The 23,424-nt window shown below is 39.1% G+C and overlaps 1 protein-coding gene across 6 annotated transcripts in view; it reads left to right on the plus strand.

Annotated features, from left to right (window-relative positions):
* Positions 1 to 23,424, plus strand: part of ST8SIA4 (ST8 alpha-N-acetyl-neuraminide alpha-2,8-sialyltransferase 4) — an 83,618-nt gene that overhangs the window by 34,273 nt on the left and 25,921 nt on the right. For 3 of the 6 annotated variants that reach the window (XM_074811857.1, XM_074811858.1, XM_074811859.1), the window contains one exon: positions 865 to 1,158. In XM_074811857.1, coding sequence (XP_074667958.1) covers positions 865 to 1,158 — 294 coding nt within the window. Of the gene's footprint in view, positions 1 to 864; positions 1,159 to 16,138; positions 16,550 to 21,885; positions 22,348 to 23,424 lie in introns of those variants that run through there. The other 3 variants (XM_074811860.1, XM_074811861.1, XM_074811862.1) reach the window with 3 other exon arrangements.

A 23,424-nucleotide genomic window follows, 5' to 3' on the forward strand; every position in this document is an offset into this window, starting at 1 on the left:
AGGATGTTGTGGAGGTGATTTGTTTCAGTTGAATCATACTGGTCACTGAAATCACAGTTTCTGAATTGCATTTTGTCACCTGCATCCAGTGCTGCCCATGGAGAATGCTGCCTCTGTGTGGTTACATATATATGTATTTATATAACTGAGGGAAAAAAACACTGAACACAAAGGCCTGATGAGACCTTTCTCAAGCCTAGGAAAAAAAGCTACTGCAAAATTAAACAAGATTTGAAAATGAGACATCAAGGGAAAGAGTAATTAATACTTTTTTCCAAAAATTTCATTTCTAAATGAAATTAAAATACTAAATTTCAAAACTTCTGATCAGCTGCAGTAAGAATACCAAAAACCAAAATACCAAAAACTCATTTAACATGTGGTAAAGTTAATTTGTAAATCATACTTAAATACAGTATTTTAAAAAACCTACAATGACTAACCTGTGTAAATTATACTTAATTGGCTGACATGGCTTCCTTTAAGAGTGTGGACTGTTGATAACATGATGACAAATGAACACAAATGGAAGGTAATAGGTGTAGAAAGTATACTGTTTTGAATAAGTGGTACTCTAGTCATTGATGCATTTTAAAGCATGATGACATGGTTTTCAAATGTCCAAGGAACTTTTTTTTCTCACAGCATTATGTACTTTTAGTATTTTTAAAAAATTTGTGAAATGAGTGTCCAAGCTGAGTAAAATGCTACATGTTATCAGACCTATTATCACTGGTACTTTTTTCTCACATTAAATTGAAATGGGCTTGCATATTCATTTTCAGCTTTCCCTTCATGCACACATCTTTCTGAGTTAATGTTTCATATATATTTTCATTTTTCCATGAATTTCTTCCTCTTCAGGTGCAATCTAGCTCCTGTGGTGGAGTTTGCTGCCGATGTGGGAACTAAATCTGATTTTATTACCATGAACCCATCAGTTGTACAAAGAGCATTTGGAGGCTTTCGGAATGAGAGTGACAGAGAAAAATTTGTGCGTAGACTATCCATGCTGAATGACAGTGTTCTTTGGATCCCTGCTTTCATGGTCAAAGGTGGAGAGAAGCATGTGGAGTGGGTTAATGCATTAATCCTTAAGAATAAATTGAAAGTGCGAACCGCCTATCCATCACTGAGACTTATTCATGCTGTCAGAGGGTAAGTGTCTGGAAAACACTGGTCTGTCTTTGGCATAATGAAGCTCATAACTAGAATTCCTAGCAGGCAGAAAAAAGCTCAAGTAAAATGTTAAAAGGAGTATGATATTTCCATTATTGTTATAATGGATTGCATTTATGATAAAATAAGTTTGGTAATAAATGTCGTTCACTCATTTAGCCTACTCTAATGGAAACAACTGAAATGCATTAGCACAACGACTTTTCACTTTCAATTTTATGTACAGAAATTATTTATAATCATTATAGTGATAAATTGATGAAAAAATAGTCTGAATTCAAATGATATCTGTGAGTCATCAGATAAGAGGACAATGAAAGTGCTACATGTCTTCTTTTGGGCAAGACTATGGAGATAAAAAATAGAAGTTAAATAGCATAGGGGTTGAGGTAACAACCATGTAAATAATGAAGTCTGGAAGATCTGAAAATAATGAGCTCCTTCCTAAAACATCTAGGACTTTGTAGCAATGTTTCCCGTTTTGAATTTGGCCAGATGCTTGGGGAATTCAAAAACACTGATCAGAATCACTGTAAACATTAATGTAACCAGTCATTAAAAAAAAATGCACCCATGCTTTGTGCAGAGACTTTTTTTTTTAACACCATGATTAAACAGGACTGTCAGATGAAGGCTTGAATGTCATTGTCACTACAAGTAAGAGTATATAGGGCTATGCATGAAAACTGTTCAGAAGAAGGTAGTGCAACATCTATTTGTGCACTGAATTATGACAGTATGATAATATTGAGTTGTTTGAACTGTGCTGTCTGTGGGGTTTTGGAAGATGCCTTAAAGTATTGGTATTGTCTTTTACACCAGTTACCAGTTATTTATCTGCCTACAAAGTTGTTACTGTTACAGCAGCAGGGATAAGATCAGAGGGGGTGTTTGAATTGTTACCCCAATTTAGTATGACAGTATGAGAATAAAGCTTAGAAATGTGTTGTTCTTCACAGTATTAGAACTTTTGAATATGCTTTTCTCCTTCTGCCATGTGTCAGATAGATTAATTGCTATATTCTTCATGTCACTTCTGGCACTGGAAAAAAAAATTCAATCCCTTTGGAATTTGGAAAACCTTTGGAAATACTTAATTTTTTTACTGAGTTGCTCAGTTTCCATAGTTGTTTCATTATACAGTAACACTTTAGCTATTTATGGGCCTTGATTGTGTTGAATTTTCAAGTATTCAAAATGCCTTTAACACATGGATAGGTGTAGTGGGTTTTGTGTGTGTATATAAATTAAATAAGATTACTTCCAGTTTACAAACAGCTGTTCTCATTTCCATCTGCTAAATCTGAGCAAAACTAACAAATGTGAATGGTAATTCAGACTGTGCAGCCTTTTCAGTTGACCAGCTTGAGGGGGCTGTGTCTTAAAAAAATAATTAGCACCTACACTGTCTCTGAAAGAAAGGCAAAAAAAGCTCTGCCATCAGAATTGGTGTTGAAAATTTAGACTATACTGTATTTCAGATTATACCTAGCAGTATCGTCTGATATGACTGCACAGATTTGTCAGGTTGTTGCATCTGTGTGCTAAACCTTAAGTCCTCCACTTCAAACGTTTAATCATCTCACTTTCCCTTTTTTGTTCTTGTGGGAAGTAATCAAATATCATCATGTGTTCTTTACTGTTCTTTTTTGTAATCTGAATAAGAACAAAACACAAAGTCAAATTTATCTTTGGTCTAAGTCTTGAGTTTATGAAGTGAGGTGCATGAGGTGAATATGTCTTAGTAACTCAAGTTCGGAAGTGATACTGTTAGCAGTAATACATGTGGAACAAGCATTCTTTAGATTTCTCAGACAGCTGTCTTAAAACACCAGCCCATAATAATAAGGTTTGTATTACAGCAAAGTTAAATCTAAGGAAAGAGTATCATCTTTTTAGAGGTTGAATTACATCTCTATGTTCTGTTAGGTTCACATGTCAAATGGTAGTATGAGAAATTAATAAGCAAAAACTGTTCTTAAATGAAAATGTGCCTGAGCTAAAAATTATTTTCTAGAAATAAATAAAGTAACTTGAAAAATAAAGTAAAATTTAAAGCTCCATAACCTGATTATCAAATCAGTCACAGAATCACAGAATCGTCTAGGCTGGAAAAGACCATTTTGAGCAGTAAGACTTGTGAAAGTTAAGCAAGTTAGAACTCCTAACTTGAGTTTGAAACTGATGGACAGCTAAGTCTGCTGCCATTTGAAACAATGTGTGCAACTTATGTACTCACTTTTAAGGAAAATCTTCATAATACTGTATTCTATCTATTGTGTTTATGTTTATTTCAAATTCAATGTAAATTGATGATTTATGAGCCTCTGAAGAGACACTACCTAAAAGGAAGTCCTATAAAACACTCCTTGTTTTATGAATCTGAACTATTTTTTGTGTATTTATTTTGACATATTTGATGGTTTTGCAAGCTCTCTGCTTGCAAGTTTTAAATCTTTGTGACCATGTTAATAGAGATGTACCCTAGTGGAGGCCTGTGGCACTCTAAAACAGAAAGGATAAAATATGTGAAGATTGCTGTTAGATGTGGAGCAAAACCAGGAAATCTTCCCGTAAAACCTCCATGTTAAAACACACGGTAAGACCTGTGCAGAGCATCTAATCCCCTTCATAGGGTGCCTAAGCAGATGTGCAAGGCTGATGAAATGCAAGGCTTATGCTATGTCTTTTAGCCTCTTAAGCCATAAGAGGGAGATGAAGTTCGATTTATTGATGAAAGTATGATGAGGGAAGCTGAACTGCAAGAAACAGTTTTTGTAGACTCTTAGGTTATGCAAGGAAATTACTTGCATCTGCAACCTTTCTTTCGTAGACTTTGAGCATTCTCAGATATTTGTAACTTTGTGCTTGAATGTAGCTTGCTGATTTTCATTAAAGGCAACAAAAGTTCAGAGCAGACACATGGGAATGTAGCATTTGCAATCACTGTCCCATATCAATATTTTTAACATCCCCAAACTCCCCTTAACATCCATACAAGTAAGCATTCACTTCTTCTGTTTCCAGTTTCTTGTCTTGATAATTCCAAAGCGTTCTGGCTTTACATTTTATTTGAGTATGCACATTTTTAATTAAATAATAGCGTGAAGGTAGGTAGAGCTGTTTTAAATTAGACTTTAAGAGAATTAGTCAAGAATTCTCTTATTCTTAGGTTGTTTTTTCTATCTTGAAACCCTCCCACATTCATAACAACTTAAACACAGTGAGATTTTTGTTATACTATTCCAAAGACATGATACCAGGAGGGTATACTGAAGAACTGTCCTCAACTTGAAAGCATATTCTTATAGAGATGAATAAAAGGTGCAATTTTATGTTTTAATAAGCTAAAAGCTTATTAAACAGCTTATTCCATTAAGCTGTTTTGGAAGACTTAGGCATCCATGCTGTTTTTTCTGTACCACAGATACACCTGTAGATGTGGTATATCACAGGGCTATACCATATCCATATCATTCAGCTGGTTGAAATGAGGCTTTTATTTGAAACTTTTATGTATTATATTGCAACTACACATCTTCATAATCTAAAAATATAAAACACTCTGCCACAGGCCTGAAAACTGCCTAAAAAGAGAAGATGTCTATCCTAAAAAGTTAGAATTATGAAGTCTTTTTTTTTTTTTTGAAGAACAAATAAATTCCCAGGTAAACTTAAATTGATATCAGGAGTTCTTTGATTTAATATGCCTAAAATCTTATTAAAAATATGTAAATGTAATGTATTATGGGCTAAATAATTTGGTAACTAAATCATGAATAAAATTCATAGTTCCAACCTGACATATTAAGTACTAATAGAGATGTTTAATGCTCAAAGGTGCAGGCTGATGGTTTGGAAAGTATTGTCTCTATTCTTCTTTTGTGTGTATGACACTGCCAAATTGTTCAGGCAAATTACGTTTTTCCTTCATCAGTCTTTAAAGCATAAGGCATACGCAGTTTATAAAGACAGAACATTAACTTTCTTAGACTTCTGTTCTAATGAAGCCAAATTCTGCATTCCTGTGTACTGTTTTACATAATAACAGGGCAGTTTTGCTGCAGTCACATACAGCACTGAAATTCTCTCCCCTATTTTTCCTTCTCTTTTAATAGAAGAAACTTTTTGAGCAGCACATGGTATTTGGGAGTTGCTCTTGATCAGATAGTAGAATAATGACTGCATTCTGAGATCACTGTGAAAAACTTTTATTTTTTTCCTGTCCATTTTGGTCATTAAAAAGGTAATGTGGTGTTGGAAAAAGAAATTACTTTTTTGCAGATTTGAAGCCTTATTAAACTTCTGTGAGTGATAGCCACTCCTCTAAAATATCAGAGAAATTCAAAGTTTTTAAAACAGATTATGTAAATACTAAGTTCAACGTGATAACTATTTTTTTAATCAGTAGCATATCTTAAATGGCTGTTGGATTCAGATTTTTTACTTCAGTAGATCTAGATCAAGTGGCTTCATGTGACCATTTATTTTCTTTATTTTGCTTTTGTACTTCTTGATCAACAAGTTTGTACTTCAAGTTAGAATATTGGATTTGGAAAGTGATTTGGGGGCAGTTGCATGATTTTTTCACAAAGTGTTTCTAAATGCTGTTTTATGGAACTTTTAAATGTAATTGTGCACGTATTATTGACAAAATAGAGGTAATCATTATGTAACAGTTCCAGATGGAACTAGAATCTATAAATCAAGAGCTTAACTAATTAAAAGAATTTATTTGCTCTCTAATGCCACTACCAGGAAGGTTAATTATTAAATACTTATAGTGAACAAATGACCAAACTTTTTTTTTTTAAATTGAATGTAACAACAAATTTCAAAAACTTTGATTTATTAATAGGCCTGAGATTGAATGATGAGCTCTTTAATTAAAATTACTTTTAATAATATTTTCCAAGTGAGGTGATACTCTTTGAAGTGTGGACAGTGTGTGTATGGGGTCTGTACTCAGTAGCAGAGCTCTAATGGAATATACATTCAACAGTATGCAAACAGGAACTGAGCCTGCTGGGATTAGAGTCCAGATTTTTTACTTCTGATGGTCCATTGTGGCAGTCAACCAAACATGAAAGTAGGATTAGCAGATGCTTTCTTCAATGGATACTGCCTTGCAGTTCCCCGGAGGGAGTAGAGAGGGCTCCTGAGACTAAGCATGTCATTGGCACATTAGGAGGCCAGAGTTAACTCCCAGAGCCTTGCACAGCTGTTCTGCTTCTGTTGGTGAATATCTGAAGGTGTCTGCTGAAGAGAGAGAGTACCACCCCCACACACACCCTGCCAAGCAATACAATCTTTTACAATACGGAAGTTTTCTGAGAAGCTTTTTCTTGTGTTTCCTTTCTCAACTCCATAAACAAAGTTCTCATGCTCATCTTCATGTGTGAGAATGTTTTCTTGGCTTTTCTTTCGTATTGGAGCCATTCCATAAACTATTAGTCACTCAGCAGCAATAGCGCTGAAATTGCTTCACATAAGATTCCTTCCCATCTTTTGGATATGGAACAATCGTGTGGACATTCTGTGGGATTTGCCTGTGCTCAGCTTCTTTCTTCTTGATACTGCCTGTGAAAGAGCAGTATTAGAGTTGATCCTGCATTAAACATGGCAGAATTGCCACTGAAATCTCTGGTTTGTGTGTGTAAAGACTATGCTGTGCCTGTTTATGGTCACTTTTCAGTGCAGAGTCTTTTTTCCTTTATAAATGAAAGCAAACAGCTGTTGTTTGAATGTAGTGACCTTTTACACAACTTCACCATGGCTCCAGAGTCCTTTGCTGTGGGACTTACAGAGAAAATGAGAAACTCAGACATGCAGAAATCAAGTAGTTCTCCAGCATCCCTGTACTAATAAAGAAAAAATTGCTGGGAGTAATCTGTATTGTAAACACATCTGTTTCTTTTCTTACTGAAAACAGACTTTACTTTTTTCTTTACCACTAAAATATATTTCTTAAGAAGAGACATTTTTAAGTACATGGATGAATAAATAAGAATTGCAAGAAAACAAGATTTAAAAAATGGCCATTAAGCTAAAAATACAATAATGTACTTAATATAAAATCACCATGTCTTTTGCATCATGTCATGTAAATATTCAAAATATTAGGAAAAAAATTCACACATTTCCCTACTTTTCAGTGGAGTACAACTGCGTTTCTCGTATATGTGGATGTTAAAATAGGAGTTCTATATTACAGTACCCTTGCACCCTTGTGTAACATATCAGTAAAGCTGGCTTTGTTTTATATGTTATACAAACAAGTGGGATGCCAGTTAGTTTGGATTTTCAGAACTTAATCTATTGTGTGAAATCATTCTTTGGATCCCGGGATCCTGTCCTAATAGGAGAGCAGGAAGTGATGCTTCCATTCCTGGAGTGGAGACACTCTGGGGTTGGTCTTTCAGCCTAGCAGCTAATTACCAGGGTTGCAGGGCCCATGTACCTCATGAGGGTTTCTTCTCATCTGGTTCAAAGTTTCTCAGGATAAGCTTTTGTTTCCTTTGCACAGGATCTCGTATTTTATTGTGAAGGAAGATTTATCAAGATCTGTCAAGAGAAATGTCACTTTTTGAGAAAAAGGAGAACTTTTTCAATGGGGCAAAGAGTTGAAGTAGTGGAGAAGACAATGGGAAAACTGTGAATGTGCACTAAACTCTTTACTTTTTATACCTTTCATTGCCTGGTCCCTTCTGCAAAGTAGACCATGAAAAGCCTGACTGTGATTGTAGGGAGAGAAACATTATTCTTATTTTTGTTTATCTTTTGATAATAAAATTCTGTGAGTTTTTGATTGGGGGTGAGGGTTTGTCTCTTTTGCTGTGGCAACTGCTTTGTTCCTGTTTATTGGCAATGTATATACTTAAGACTTGTAAAACTTACTCTTCTAAGGTTGAATGTCAGGTTTCGCCTACAGGAGAGCAACAGAATAGGTCACAAGAAAAATAGTAATGAAATTGCCCATTTTCAAGTTTTCCTGCTTAGTTTATCTACGATGAGCAACAGCACCGTACCTAATGCTAATGACAGCCCATCTGAAGTGCATGTATACCAATGCACACAGCATGGGTAACAAACAGGAGGAGCTTGAAACCATGATCAAAACAGGAAAATTATGATGTACAGGCTATCACTGAAATGTGGTGGGATGTCTCCCATGACTAGAGTGCACCAGTTGATGGCTACAAGCTCTTTAGGAGGGATAGATAAGGAAGGAGAGGTGGTGGGGTGGCGCTGTATGTTAGGGACTGTTATGATTGCTTTGAGTACAAGTGTAGTGAAGACAGGGTGGAGTGTCTTTGTGTTAGAATCAGGGGGAAGGCCAGCAGAGCAGTTGTCGTAGAGGGAGTCTGCTATAGGCCACCCAACCAGAACAGAGGAGTGGATGAAATAGTCTGTAGGCACTTAGGAGAAATCTCACGATCGCTTGCCCTTGTTCTTGTGGGAGACTTTAACTTCCCAGACATCTGCTGGAATACAACACAGCAGAGTGGGACCAGTCCCAGAGGTTCCTGGAATGTGTGGCAGATAACTTCCTGACACAGCTGGTGAGTGAACCGACCAGAGAAGGTGCCCTGCTGTATCTCCTCTTTGTGAACAGAGAAGGACTGATGGATGGTGTGGTGGTTGGAAGCTGACTAGGGCACAGTGATCATGAAATAATAGAGTTCCCTATTCTTAGAGAGGCCAGGAGAGGGGGAAGCAGAACTGCCATCCTGGACTTCCAAAGGGCTGACTTTGCCTTGTTTAGTCAAGTGCTTTGACAGAATCCCTTGGGAGATGGTCCTGAAGGGTATAAGGGTCCAGGAAGGCTGGGCACTCTTTAAGAAGGAAGTCTTAATGGCTCAGGAGCAGGTGGTCCCCAGGTGCTGTAAGAGAAGCTGGTGCCAGAGAAGACCACCCTGGCTAAACAGGGAGCTTTGGCTGCAACTCAGGGAGAAAAGGAGAGTTTTTGGCCTTTGGTAGAAGGGGCTAGGAACTCACAATGATGACAAAGATGCTGTGAGGCTATGCAGGGCAAAAATCAGGAGGTCTAAAGCCCAGCTAGAAATTAATCTGGCTTCAGCAGTTAAGGATAACAAGAAATGTTTCTATAAGTATGTCGACAGCAAAAGAAGGACCAGGGAGGGAGAGCCTCCATCCCCTGTTAGATGCAGGAGGAAACATGGCAACGAGTGATGATGAGAAAAAAGCTGAGGTCCTTAATGCCTTCTTTGCCTCAGTCTTCAATACCAAGACTAGTTGTACAGAGGGAATCCAGCCTCCTCAGCCAGAAGACACACACTGCAAGAACGACCCCCCCCACAATCCAGGAGGAGATAGTCAGTGACCCACTGCATCACATAGACATAAACAAGTCTATTGGACTGGATGGGATACACCCGAGGGTGCTGAAGGAGCTGGCTGGGGCGCTCGCCAAGCCACTCTCCATCATTTACCAGCAGTCCTGGCTGACCGGGGAGGTCCTGACAGATTAGAGATCGGCCAGTGTGACATCCATATATAAGAAGGGTCAGAAGGATGATCTGGGAAATTACAGGCCTGTCAGCTTGACTTTGGTGCCCAGGAAGCTGATGGAGCAGCTCATCCTGAGTAGCATCATATAACACATGCAGGACAACCAGATGATCAGGCCTAGTCAGCATGGGTTTATGAAAGGCAGGTCCTGCTTGACAGACCTGATCTCCTATGACAGAGCGACCTGCTTATTGGATGAGGGAAAGGCTGTGGATGTTGTCTACATGGACTTTAGGAAGGCCTTTGACACTGTTTCCCACAGCATTCTGCTGGCGAAACTGGCTGCTCGTGGCTTGGATGGGCATACCCTTTGCTGGGTAAAGAATTGACTGGATGACCGGGCCCAAAGAGTTGTGGTTAGTGGAGTTAAATCCGATTGGCGGCCAGTCATGAGTGGTGTCCCCCAGGTCTCGGTTTTGGGGCCACTCCTGTTTAACGTCTTTATTGATGATCTAGACGAGGGGATTCAGTGCACCCTCAGTAAGTTTGCAGACGACACCAAGTTGGGTGGGAGTGTTGATCTGCTCAAGGGTAGGGAGGCTCTGCAGAGAGATCTGGACAGGCTGGAGCGATGGGCTAAGGCCAACTGCAGGAGTTTCAATAAGGCCAAATGCCGGGTGCTGCACTTGGGCCACAACAACCCCCAGCAGCTCTACAGGCTTGGGGAGGAGTGGCTGGAGAGCTGCCAGTCAGAGAGGGACCTGAGGGTGTTGATTGACAGCCGGCTGAACATGAGCCAGCAGTGTGCCCAGGTGGCCATGAAGGCCAATGGTATCCTGGCTTGTATCAGAAATAGCTGGCCAGCAGGGACAGGGAAGTGATCTTACCTGTACTTACCTGTACTCGGCACTGGTGAAGCTGCACCTCGATTACTGTGTCCAGTTTCCAGCCCCTCACTACAAAAAGGACATTCAATTACTCAAGGGTGTCTAAAGAAGGGCACCGAAGCTGGTGAAGGGTCTGGAGCACATGTCTTATGAGGAGCGGCTGAGGGAACTGGGGTTGTTTAGTCTGGAGAAGAGGAGGCTGAGGGGAGACCTCATCACCCCCTACAACTACCTGAAAGGAGGTTGCAGAGAGCTGGGGATCAGTCTCTTTAACCAAGTGATAAACGATAGAACAAGAGGTGATGTCCTCAAGTTGCGCCAGGGAAGGTTTAGAGTAGATATTAAGAGTTACTTCTTTACAGAATGGGTTGTTAGGCGTTGGAATGGGCTGCCCAGGGAGGTGGTGGAGTCCCCATCCCTGGAGGTGTTTAAGAGTCGGGTTGACATAGCGCTGAGGGATATGGTGTAGTTGGAAACTGTCAGTGTTAGGTTAATGGTTGGACTGGATGATCTTGAAGGTCTTTTCCAACCTAGACGATTCTGTGATTCTGTGACTGTTAACAGGGAAGCAGGGAAGAAATAGTGTATGGTTTATTGTATTTGCAGATTTATATTTATTTTGAAAACTATTTTGCTACTCTATTATTAATGCTTTCAATTTAGTTTTATTTCATCTTACCTTGCATAAAAACTGTTAATTTCTGTGTTTCTGAAAACTATAAAAATGTGTGAAATTAATTAACTCTTTTGACCGTATTGTACCCTTGTAACAAAAATTGTAGCTCTGCAGCTGAGAAGCAAACCAGAAACAGTTTTTATAGTCTGTCTTTGAGGATCAAAGTAGAGAGGGCTGGAGTCCATAGAGAGGAGTCATGTTGGACAGATAGTATTGGGCAGATGGAGAGTAGTTTCTCTCTTTTTCTTGATACGTGAGGTGAGCTATCTGTTGATTTTGTATGATATGTGTGCACATGAGGAAGTTCTGACAGGTTTCCTTACTTTTTTAAAACTGATGTTTCTAAGGTAGAACTTATAATAATAACAGTTCTGCTATTTTTTGTTTTGATTATAATATCTACCAGGAGTTTTTGAAGAAATGTGCATTTAGCTTTGATCTTACTTACCTTTTGTGATGAGGAGCAGTTGTATTGAGTATCCAGCCAGTAACAGATTTCTTCAAAGGCTTAGTTAATTACTGAGTTAACATGGAAATAAGCAAACAATGCTATATCTTTATATGCTGTATGGTATGGCATTTCCCTTTGGTCACTTCAGGTCAGCTGTCCTGCTGTGTCCCTTCCCAGCTTTTTGATCACTACCGTCTGGCTGAAAATGCCTTTGCATCTGAACTTTTCAGTAAAAGTGGAGAGTTGTTAGGATACCATGTTACCATATGATACATCTACTAGTTCTAAATATTTTTTCCAAATTGATCCCTTCACCTGGAAAAAAATAATAAAAAATAGTTTGTAAAAGAAATTTAAAAGACTAAGCCTCTTTTTCCTCTTTTCATCTTTGTTATAGGGGGGTTGGCAGGGGGCACAGAAACATAACAGAAAGCCCAAACCAAACCAAAAGAGAGAAGATAGAAATAGATAAACATGCCTGTGATTTTTCCTTTTGTAATTCTTCTATATTACACTCCTAGCTGACACACTGCATTAGCAGAGCTAGATCAAGAACAAAGTATGGCTTTTCTTTCTGCACAGATGACCACGTTAGATGAAAGATAGTGCCACAAGGTACTTCAGTTACCTTATATTCCAATTCAAGTCATTGGGTTGTTTGTGAAAATGAATAAACAGTCCAGTCTTTCAGTGAAATAATATATTGGGACAATCCTCACAGTGGTGTCAGTATAGGAAGGAACTGTTTGGCTTAGTATCTTCTGTAGCCTCGCTTTTCAGTGCACATGAGTTTCTTCAAGACTCCTTTAATGGATTTGTTTGAAATCACTGGGTTCTTGTTTGTATATGGAGAAAGACTTAAGTGCTTCAAGTCAGAAACACTGAGTAGCATTTGGGCATTTTATGTCTGAAGTTACCAAATGCCAAGGCTAATGGCTACCTTCGCCTAAGCACAGCTTGTGGGGAAGCAGTTTTACACAAAGAGTCCAGGGTTTACAGTATTTCTCCATTGTGCAGGAGAAAAGCTCCTGTTCATTCCTCTTTCTGAGGTGTACTGGGTCTGGCTGGGATGGAGTTAACTTTCTTCATGACAGCCCTGTGACATATACAGGTACTGTGTTTTGGCTTTGTGGGTGAAACTGTTGGTTACACACCAGTGTTTTGGCTGTTGCTGAACACTACTTGCACAGCCTCAAAGCCTTCTCCATGTCCCACTCTTCCCCCACCAGTAAGGTGTAGTGGGCAAAAAGCTGGGAAGGGACACAGCCAGGGCAGTGACCTGAATTGACTGGAGAGAAATGCCATACCATATAGCATCATGCTCAGCAAGAAATAAAACTGTGATAGTGGAAGAAGAAGTAGGGGGGGTTGTCTTCCAGGGTGGCTGTGGCTGAGAGATGAGGTGGGTGGTGGTGAGCCTTCCCCACCCCCCACCCCCCCCCTTTCATTCACCTAGGAAGCTGTCTTTATCTTGATTCATGAGTTTTCTTGCTTTTGTGCTTCCTGTTCTCTCCCCTGACCCACCAAGGAGAGATCAGGGAGTGAGAGAGCAACTATGTGGGTGCTTGGCTGCTGGCCAGGGTCAGCCCACCACATGAGGGAAAGAATTTGTGTATTTGCTACATCAGCCAAGTACTGGATTTTCAGAGACTAAGAGAAGACTACTAGCCTGTTCCAGTTTGCATCAAAGAATTAAGAGACTGAGTTAGAAAGTGAGAAAAAGGGTGAACACTGCTGTATTTCGGACGTTTGGGACATAACAAGGCCAGGTGATTAAGTCAGTGCTGTCATACCTGGTGATGTTTAAGCATGGAACGTGTTTTGAAAGAAAATAACTGATTCATCAGGCAATGGGTCTGGCTTCTGCTACTTTGGTGTTAGAAGGTGCCCTAGTTTGTGTTAGGTGTTAGGTGCTTGTGTTTCAGACGGAATGGGATTTAAATCTCTCACCAGTCCTCATTTCCTTCCCAGGATAGACTGAAGTCTCAGCCCCTCTGCATTCTGTCGTAACACATTTCCTTCAGCAAAGGTTGTTGTTAGGTGTTCTGCTCATGTGTAGACATAAGGACATGTCTGTAAATGTATGGGAGGTTAACGTCATGTGTGGATTCACATTATGAGTTTAATATGTAAGGTTGCCATATTGAAGACCTTTTTTGAGATTTGTGCTGTCTTCAACAAGCGAATTAATGGGCCACAGGAAAACTTAAGAAAATAACTGCTATTTCTAAAATGTAAAAGACCATTACTTTTATTTCTAGCTTTTTAAAAAACAATATTTCTGTATAGAAATAATTGATATATCTTATGAGCTCTGTGGAGACAGCTTATTTACTATATTTATTTACTGTATTTATTCTGTATTTAGTGGGAGCAACAGTCATCATTTGCATTTTTTGAAGCATATATTTAGTGAAATAGCCAAAATTGACTTAGAGAAAGTTATTGCTAGAACTTGCTTTTTCATTTTAAACTTAGTTGTACTTTATTGGCTAGCAGTGGGATACAAGGGAATTTCCAACCAGAATGAGTAATCATTTTCTGTTACAATTTACAAGCAAAGACAATCTATAAAAGGATCTGAGATAAGACCTTACTGAGAACAACTGCAACTGCTGGTTTCAGAACATTTTGGAGACTCATGAGGGGTTTTTTATTTTTATCTTCTCATTTCAGTATAAATGTGGGCACACTCACCAGAAGTGTTGGCAGAGAGGAAGTAGTGGGTGTATCAGAGTCATACTGAAACGAACAGGTGGAACAGTTTATGTTCGTATCAAAATCTTTAGCATCAGATGAAACATAATATACAGAAGGGCTAAGAGGACAGTATTCTCCTGTTTGTTCGAGACTGCTCCTACAATGTAAAATCTATCTGTGGGCTTTGCAGACTGTTTGAAAGGTTCAAGTTTGGCATGAACTTTCCAAGTGAGGCCTTTCTTACCTTTAGTCTGTAAGGGACAGAATATAGAAAAAAATGCAACAGAGGGAAGGTAGACTACAGAACATATCCCTCAACGACAAGAAGCTTTTAGAAAATACTTTCAGTGTTTCTTTTTATTTTCACTTGCAGAGCTAGCAGTCATCTTAAAATCACTAAAGCGAAACCCTGAGGGCTGATAAAGACAGGATGGAGGAGGGAACCCCTCCCTTAATGCTGCAGTATGTTCTCCTCTCCAAACAGTGAGGTGCATATTTTTGCACAAGCTGGGAAGCTGCATGACTGCATGAAACCTCACAAGCTTATCTGTGAGCCATGCTGTGGAGACTGTCAGGGAGGTGGTGCAGTGTGGCTGGCTGTAGGGGACTGATGTGAGCTAGCACTGGAAACAAAATGCAGGGCTTGACCTGTAGACTACTGATGTCAATTGGGATTTCTGCTGCCTGCAAGGGGCTTGTTATGGATTTTCATAGAGGAATTGATTCGCTGTAGTTTGTGGGTTTCTCTGAGTCCTCAAGGACGTTTCACAGTGGGAGCAGATCCATAGAGATGATGCTGGCTTGAAGTCAATTAGAAGGTGAACTGAATGAATTCTGAGGAGGGAGAAGGATGGATTTGAGAGGACATGGATAGGAGAAGATATGGCTCGTGTCTGTGGAAATCTCAACTGTCTGTTGTTAGTAGTGAACATCTGTCCTTTTCCTACTGAATCCATTTAGAGAACAGTAGGCTCCTTACCAACAGGGGGTAATGCAGAAAGGCTGTTGTAGAATGCAAAATTTGCCTGAGATCTCCTGGTTTTAACTTATGAGATTGCTAAACCATTGTTGCTATTTTGGTATGGTGATCATCCTCTGAAACAGAGATGAAAGAGAAGAGGAAATCAGTCTTTCTCTTTTTGTTTTCAGTTTCTATAAACTTGTTTGTAATGTGCAAAACAAGTTCAGGGCATGAAATATCTGGGAAATGTGCCAATGAGTAAACACATTTAATTTCTATAACATTGATGATTTGAAGTTAAGTGATTTGAATTCAGACTGAAGATCTCACTTCAAATTACTGTTAATTACGTGGCTGATGGTAACTTAGTAAAGCCACTGGCAGTACACCATGACTTTTAGCATAATAGTAAGTAACAGTAAGACAGTCCAGTTTTTGCTTAAAGGCTTTAATCAAGAAAGTGACAAGTATTTCCTTTCCTTTTAAAAGAATTTAAAAAAATACATTTACACAGCCTTCTTTCTTTTTTTTTCCTTTTTTTTTTTTTAATTGTAATCTTACAGTTCAGTGAATGGGGTAGCTGATTTGTTTCGAGATTGTCATAATTCCTTTTTTTATTGATTTATAACAGCAGTACTCCTACCTGCTGGATGTGTTTATTGATACATTTTAAAGTTCATGAAACCCACAGAAAGAAAGCAAAATAAATTATACAATGGAGAGGACACATCTTTAATTTTTTTAGCAAATACTAGCCAATCAAGTCAAAGTCTTTTTTCTTATTTCTCTATACTCCTTTCTGAAATATGTAGCAGAAAAGAGAAATTCATGGAGAAGGCTGTCATATCAGCAAGTCTTGGAGGAAAACAAGCTAAAGATGGGAAATCTTTCTGGAGGAAGAGCATCCATTAATCCTACCTGAAAACGACAGGAATTTCTGTTGGGAACTTACTGCTTGTAAAATCAGTAATGGGATCTGCAGCCGATTTCAGATAGGTATCATATATTTGTTTCTGACCAAGTGTAGCAGTGACTGAAAATAGTTTTTTCTTGGTCTACTGCATGTCCTTGTGAAACCAGTTGGTGGGCTTAGCAGAACTCCAATCACATCTCATTGCTGTTAATTGGTGTTTTGATTGGTATTGTTCGAGGTGAAGAGCTTAATAGGATGTGAAAAGTGAGCCACAATCGTTCTCTAAAGGCACTGGTCCTTTGACATGGTAGGTGCGGGCTCCTGTCTATTGTTTAAACGCACTTTTCATATTTAATGGACTTCATAAGGCAATCTCTCACTTTTGAGCTCTACATTAAGTTGTGACACAGCAAATTGTTTCTGTTCAGTCATGTTCTTCAACACATGCCTGCACATGCTTCAGTGAATGTTTTTTAACTGTTTAAAGGTTTTTGTGTAATCTTGATCCTAAGGAGTAACTTCTGCTTCCTTGTTTTACTGAAGTTTACTGAAATTTACTTTTGTTTGTATGAATCCTGGCTCTTATTGGTTAATTCAATGACAGCTGTGGGATTTATTACGGTAAAATCAATAGCTTTTATATCTGATTAATCTGCTCTGGTTCATTACATTGATCAAATTTAAAGGCCTGTAATGGATATTTTATATAATAATCTTTAACAGGGAGACTTCAGATTGTATTGATTAAATCAAAAGATTTTTTCAATGTAATTGAAGTTAGTCTAACAATTAACATAGCATTGAACATGTTCTTTTACTGTATCTATCTGGACCTGATGTTAGACATTATTGACTTCAGCCTTCAGGGGGGTTGAGTGCAAACTGGAACCAGTTTTAACGTGTCTATCAGTCCAGTGAACAAAGAGCATTCTAAACATGTTCTCAAATTCACAGGCTATGTTTTCAACATTATTTCTAGTATCAGTGCCATTATTGAAATGCTCCATGGTACAAGGCATACTGCTCATCCTGGGATCATTATGAATTTCACCCTGTTGCAGGGACACAATATAATACTGCATATCAGGGAGCAGAATGTCCCATAATTGTGTCTTTTTGTGGTTTTTAGGGTAGATTTAACAGTTGATATATGGTATCAGAAAATGGTCTCTCAAGAATACATGGTCTCTCCTGTGGAATAGATGTTCTGGGTAACAAGTTATTCCAGGGTTTTCTGAAATGTCAAAGATGGTATTTAACAATTGGAGTAGATCCTTCCATCATTGTGTTCCTAATTCCTTAATATACATACTGGACATACTGCATTTTATTCTTATTCCTCAGATATTTTTTTTTTGGTTTTGTTTTGTTTTTGTTTTTTTTTTTTTAATTTTCTGAATATAACAGCATTTACATTGTTTTGAAAAGAGAGAAAATTAGTTAGGATTTTTTCTGTTACAGAAATGTGTTTACCAGGCATTAGTGTAAGAACAGATATTCACATCAGTAACAAAGACTAGTGAAATTAGAACTAGAAATTAGAAACTACTAGAATTAGTGCAAGTTATTAACTTTAATTACAGCACTCCAGTAACATTCTGTTGCAATTTTCATAGGAAAAATGCTATTCAATTGTAACTTGTAGTAATGCTTTCATAAGATATTAAGAATTTCATAGGGTTTTTGTGTTTTATAAATTTAAACCAAAGTTATCTGTGTGTTTCAAAGAACTTACCAATGTCCACTGGTCAGTCTGCTGCACACTGCTATTATTATAACTTTGCAGTAAGACTACATTGTTCTTTTTCCCTTACTGGCCTTTAGCTGAATTGTTATCTTTGCTCAAACAGAAGATTCTTCCCTGTACTTAATCGGCTGATGTGAGTGAAGAGTCTTATCCAATCAGTCCCACTCTTGTATTGTTACAAACCAAATTCCTTTTCCACTCCATTTGCCCATATTTGACATGGGAGACAGCTTTACATGTGGTAATTTTTAATGAACATTTTGTCATGCCCTCACCAATCCCTAGAAAGAGTCAGCACCATAGGGCACAGTTTGACAAAATAAACCATGTGGTTAGGTTGTATTATATGTTATTTCAATGACATGGGTAGGTATTAATTCAACGGAAACTAAAATTCAAAATTACTTAACTTCTCTCATAGCTGAAGTATAATCTGTGTAATTGCCATCATGTAATAGATATTTAATAGTCGTGCAATAGGAAAATTATCATTTTGCATTTATTAGAGCGTTCATCATTACTATGCAGGACGTGGGTCAAATTCATTTCTTGGCTGAGGTATCTTTGCTGACCCAAGCCATTATAAACGTTTCCTACCAAGGAACTGCTTCAGTAATCTTTCTGAGGTTTGAATAACTACTCGGAGACATACAAATAAAGGCTCTTTCAGGAAGGGAATATAGCTGGTAGAAAGCAGGCTGCTTATTTATCACTCTGCCCAATCTCTGCCTGTAAATTGCCCCTCTGGGCCAGGTGAAATCAGACACACTCTTAAGTTCTGATTTCTCAGTTTCAGCTGCAGCAACAGGACAGGTCCTAGTGTGGGCGTCTGACTCTGCCCTTCAGCTGGAGGCTGACCTCTGGTATCAACCCTGCTGATGCCACAGACCAACTTCTGCCTAGGAAGTTAGCCTGCCATCACAGTTGGTCTGGATCAACCTTTAGGTCCATGAAATGTGTCAGCAGCAGGGAGCAGTGGTACTGCCTCATGTGCCAACCCTGAATGGGAAGGGAGTCCCAGAAGGTGAGTGGAGATGAAAGGAAGGTTTTCCAGCAGTGATTACTGCTCAGGGCAGAACGTTTCCTTCAGTGGAGGAGGGAGTTCTGCTTCAAAAACAGACACAACATAATTGTGAGTCAAAATATAGAACTATAGAATTATAGAATCATTGAGTGGTTTGGGTTTGATGCGACCTTAAAGAACATCTAGTTTCAACCCCCTTGCCATGGGCAGGAACACCTTCCACTAGATAAGGTTGTGCAAAGCCCCATCCAGCCTGGCCTTGAACACTTTAAAGAAGGGGGCAGCCACAGCTTCTCTGGACAACCTGTTTCAGTGTCTCACCACCCTCACAATAAAGAATTTCTTCCTAATCTAGATCTACCCACTTTCAGTTTAAAACCATTACCCCTTGGTCCTATCACTACACTCCCTGAGAAAGAGTCCCTCCCTATTTTTTCTGTAGGCCCTGTTTAAGTACTGGAAGGCCACTGTAATGTCTCCATGCAGCCTTCTCTTCTCTAGGCTGAACAACCCCAACTGTCTCAGCCTGTCCTTATAGGGGAGGTGCTCTCCAGCCCCCTGATCGTCTTCATGGCCCTCCTCTGGACCCGTTCAAGCAGGTTCGTGTCTTTATGTTGGGGGCCCCAGAGCTGGGTGCAGTACTCCAGGTGGGGGTCTCACAAGAGTGGAGTAGAGGGGGAGAATCACCTCTGTCGACCTGCATGGCCCTGGCTTCTCTTGATGTGGCCCAGGTTATTGTTATCTTTCTGGGCTGCAAGTGCACATTGCTGGCTTATAGTCAGTTTTCCATCCATTAATATGCTCGAGTCCTTCTCTGCAGGGCTGCTCTCAATCCACTCATCACCCAGCCTGTATTTGTGCTTGGGATTGCCTCAACCCATGTGCAGGACCTTGCATGTGACCTTTTTGAACTTTACAAGGTTCACAGGGGCCCCTCTCTCAAGTCTGTCAAGGTCCCTCTGAATGGTATCCTTTCCCTCTAGCATGTCAACTGCATGACTCAGCTTGGTGTCATCAGCAAACTTGCTGAGGGTGCACTCAATCCCACTGTCCATGTCGCCAATAAAGATGTTAAACAGCACTGGTCCCAATACTGGCCCCTGAGGAACACCACTCATCACTGCTCTCCACTTGGACATCAAGCTGTTGTCTGCAACTCTTTGAGTGCGACCATCCAGCCAATTCTATATCCACTGAGTGCTCCATCCATCAATTCCATGTCTCATCAATTTAGAGACAAGGATGTCATGCAAGACAGTGTCAAAAGCTTTGCACAAGTCCAGATAGATGACATTAGTTGCTCTTCCCTTATCCACCAACACTGTAACCCCATCATAGAAGGGCATCAAACTTGTCAGGCACAGTTTGCCCTTAATGAAGCCATGTTAGCTGTCATCAACACCTCCTTTCCATGTGCCCTAGCATATCTTCCAGGATCTTGCCAGGCACAGAGGTGAGACTGAATGGCCTGTAGTTGCCATGGTCTTTTTTACTTCACTTTTTAAAAATTGGGGTTTTGTTTCCCCTTTTCCAGTCAGTGGGAACTTCACTGGACAGCCACGACTTCTCAAATATGGTGGATAGTGGCTTAGCCACTATCTGTAAGCTATATAAACTTAGGCTGTAAGTGTCCTAAAAATCTGAAAATCTCAGTGAAGTAAAATACCAGTATTCTGTGACTGCCTTCTCATTTTGCTGGTGGGAAAGGCTGTTTTTTCTATACGCTACATACTTCCTTTTGTTTGTCACTTTTCCATACTTTCATTCTCTGTTTTGCCTTATTTCCCCCACCTCTACATGTTGTTTCTGTGGGTGAAAGATTTTGGGAAGTAGTCTTGTTTTACTGAATACAAAATTAGTTATCAAGGCAAAGGTAATTCCTTCTCTAAAACCAGTAAAATACTCATGTGCCATCTCCAATCTGATTATGATTTTTCTCTTCCTCCTTTCCATTCCTTTGCTTCATCACTTTTGTTTAACCCAAACTAATGCCAATACTCTTAGAGAAGGAAGTAATATTTGCAGTATATGCGAGAGGAAAAAAAGCAATTGACTCCCTCTAAAACATATTTATATTTCTAGCCCCATTTACTTAAAATGCAATTGCTTTCTTTTGCTTACTTTTGTAACTGTTTTGTTAGGATTGGGCCCAGTGTGCTTTCGAGAATGGAAATCCAGCACTACTTTTCCTGCCTACGTTTTTCATTTGCACTGTCAGTATGCTTAACTTTTGTAAGTGTTATTTGCTTGTGTTGACTGGTGAATGGAGATGTAGTGGTGCTCCAATCTTTAGTCTTTAAAGATTTCTATAGGAGTCTGATTTGGTTAACCTGTTACAATGAGTTTAGAGGTGTTTACATATTGACTAATGTATGTTTAACCACAAAGGAAAACTGCACAGCACAGCACTACTTAAAGACATTGGTCTGAAGAAGTGCGTTCATCTGGAATAGTAGAGATGTGCTCTAATTGAAGCACATCAGCACAACTGCATAAGCAAAGCAGCACAGTGCTTTTCTCCCATTATGCTTATCATATTCAGTGGTCATGAGCATTACTGTTAACTCAGATTCTCTGAATGTATTGCTGTCTCCAGTCACGAGGACTGTTGCTATTATCACTAGCTATTATGGAGGTCTGTAAGACTGTATGATCAAAGTGTCCTTCCAGCCAACAAACTGTCACTTAAAAAAGCTTTGCTGGGTATTTTGCACCTTCCCCCTTGGTCATAAAAGACAGCCAGATAGTGAAAGCCTGGACTTTCACACAACCCTGCAGAACATAGAAAGGATTGAGCTGAACTGTCTTCTAGATGATATAGAGATTAATTGTTTATGACATTCCAACCTGGTATTTCTTTCCAATTGTGTTTTAGGAAATTGGGAGATACTTGTGTAACAGAGGGTATAACATTAATGAAAAGGTGTCATGAGGAAAGAATCCTGTTAGATTGTGTGGATGAAACCCAAGCCCTACTGAAACAAATCAGAATACACCTATGAACTTCCATATAACTGGGATTGCACCTTTTGCTCTATCTAACCTGACATTTATAGGGTTAGCATTTGGAGCAGGAAGAAAATTCAGGAGACGAAAGAAAGAGGTTGTGGTTCATCGACAAGTCACAGAAAAGTTTTGAATGGGAACATCCATCGGTCAGTTTGTAGCTGTGCTTTGTAGCTATAGAGAGGAAAATAGTTTCTTTTCTGTGAACGCAGAAGGAATGAAACAATGGAAAAAGGAAGACTATCAAATTATGTCAAACAGTTGCTTGAGTTTGGTAATCAACTTGTCAGTTCTGTGTTTTTTCCTAGTTAATAAAATGCTTTTCTTTTGTGCTGTTTTCTCATCATTGCTACTGTACCTTGCTACAGACATTTGTTTATGTATTAGCTTAGATTTGACTGTTTATGAACCATCTAAACACATCACTCATCTTCCATTTCACATCCTCATAAATTCACATACATGCTTTTTGATCACCATTTTTAGACCAAAGGGTCGCCCTGTTCAAGTGTTCTTCATTATTTTTAAGGTTTTATCTTAGCCCTTACTATTTCCATGTGTTTAAACAGTTCCATGGGGCAAGAGTAAAATATATGAAAAAATAGTCTTCTTAAATGTTGGAAGTGTAAGAAAAAAAAACCAGCCCATTAATGCCAGCAGCTTTTAACCAATGTATAATAAAGAATAATTTACTTCATGTAGGTTCTGTCTATATTAATCAAAAATAGATTGGTTTGAACTTCCAGACTGACACATTGACTTTTATCCTGTAAGTGTGAAGGTAGTTCATTCATTTATAATGGGAAGGGGAGTAAAACAAAAAGAAATTGATGAAATTTTATTATTTATCACTGGTAGGTTCTAGTTTATGGCCACAAATTAAAAAAAATAATAATAATTTTTTTGAACAGGTCAGAATTTTTTAGCCTAAAGGAAAACACTAACATATCTTCATTTCTTTGTGTATGAGGTAACAGTATACACATGCAGCCCAAGAAAGCCAGTCGCATCCTGGGCTCCATCAAGAGAAGGGTGGCCAGCAGATGGAGGGAGGTGATTCTCCCCCTCTACTCTGCTCAGTAGTCCAGACCCCACCTGGAGTAGTGTCCAACTCTGGAGTCCCTGGTATAAGAAAGACACAGACCTCTTGGAATGAGTCCAGAGGGGAGCCATGAAAATGGTCAGAGGGATGAAACACCTCTGCTACGAAGAAAGGCTGAGAGAGTTGGGATTGTTCAGCCTACAGAAGAAAAGGCTCTGGGGAGATCTTACTGCATCCTTTCAATACTTAAAGGGGGCAGATAAGAAAGACGGAGACAGATTTTTTTACCAAGGCCTGTAGTGAGAGGACAAGGGGCAATGGTTTTGAACTCAGAGAAGATAGGTTTAGATTAGATGGAAGAAATTT

Source organism: Strix aluco, chromosome Z (assembly GCF_031877795.1).
Source record: "Strix aluco isolate bStrAlu1 chromosome Z, bStrAlu1.hap1, whole genome shotgun sequence".
NCBI classification, from domain to species: domain Eukaryota; kingdom Metazoa; phylum Chordata; class Aves; order Strigiformes; family Strigidae; genus Strix; species Strix aluco.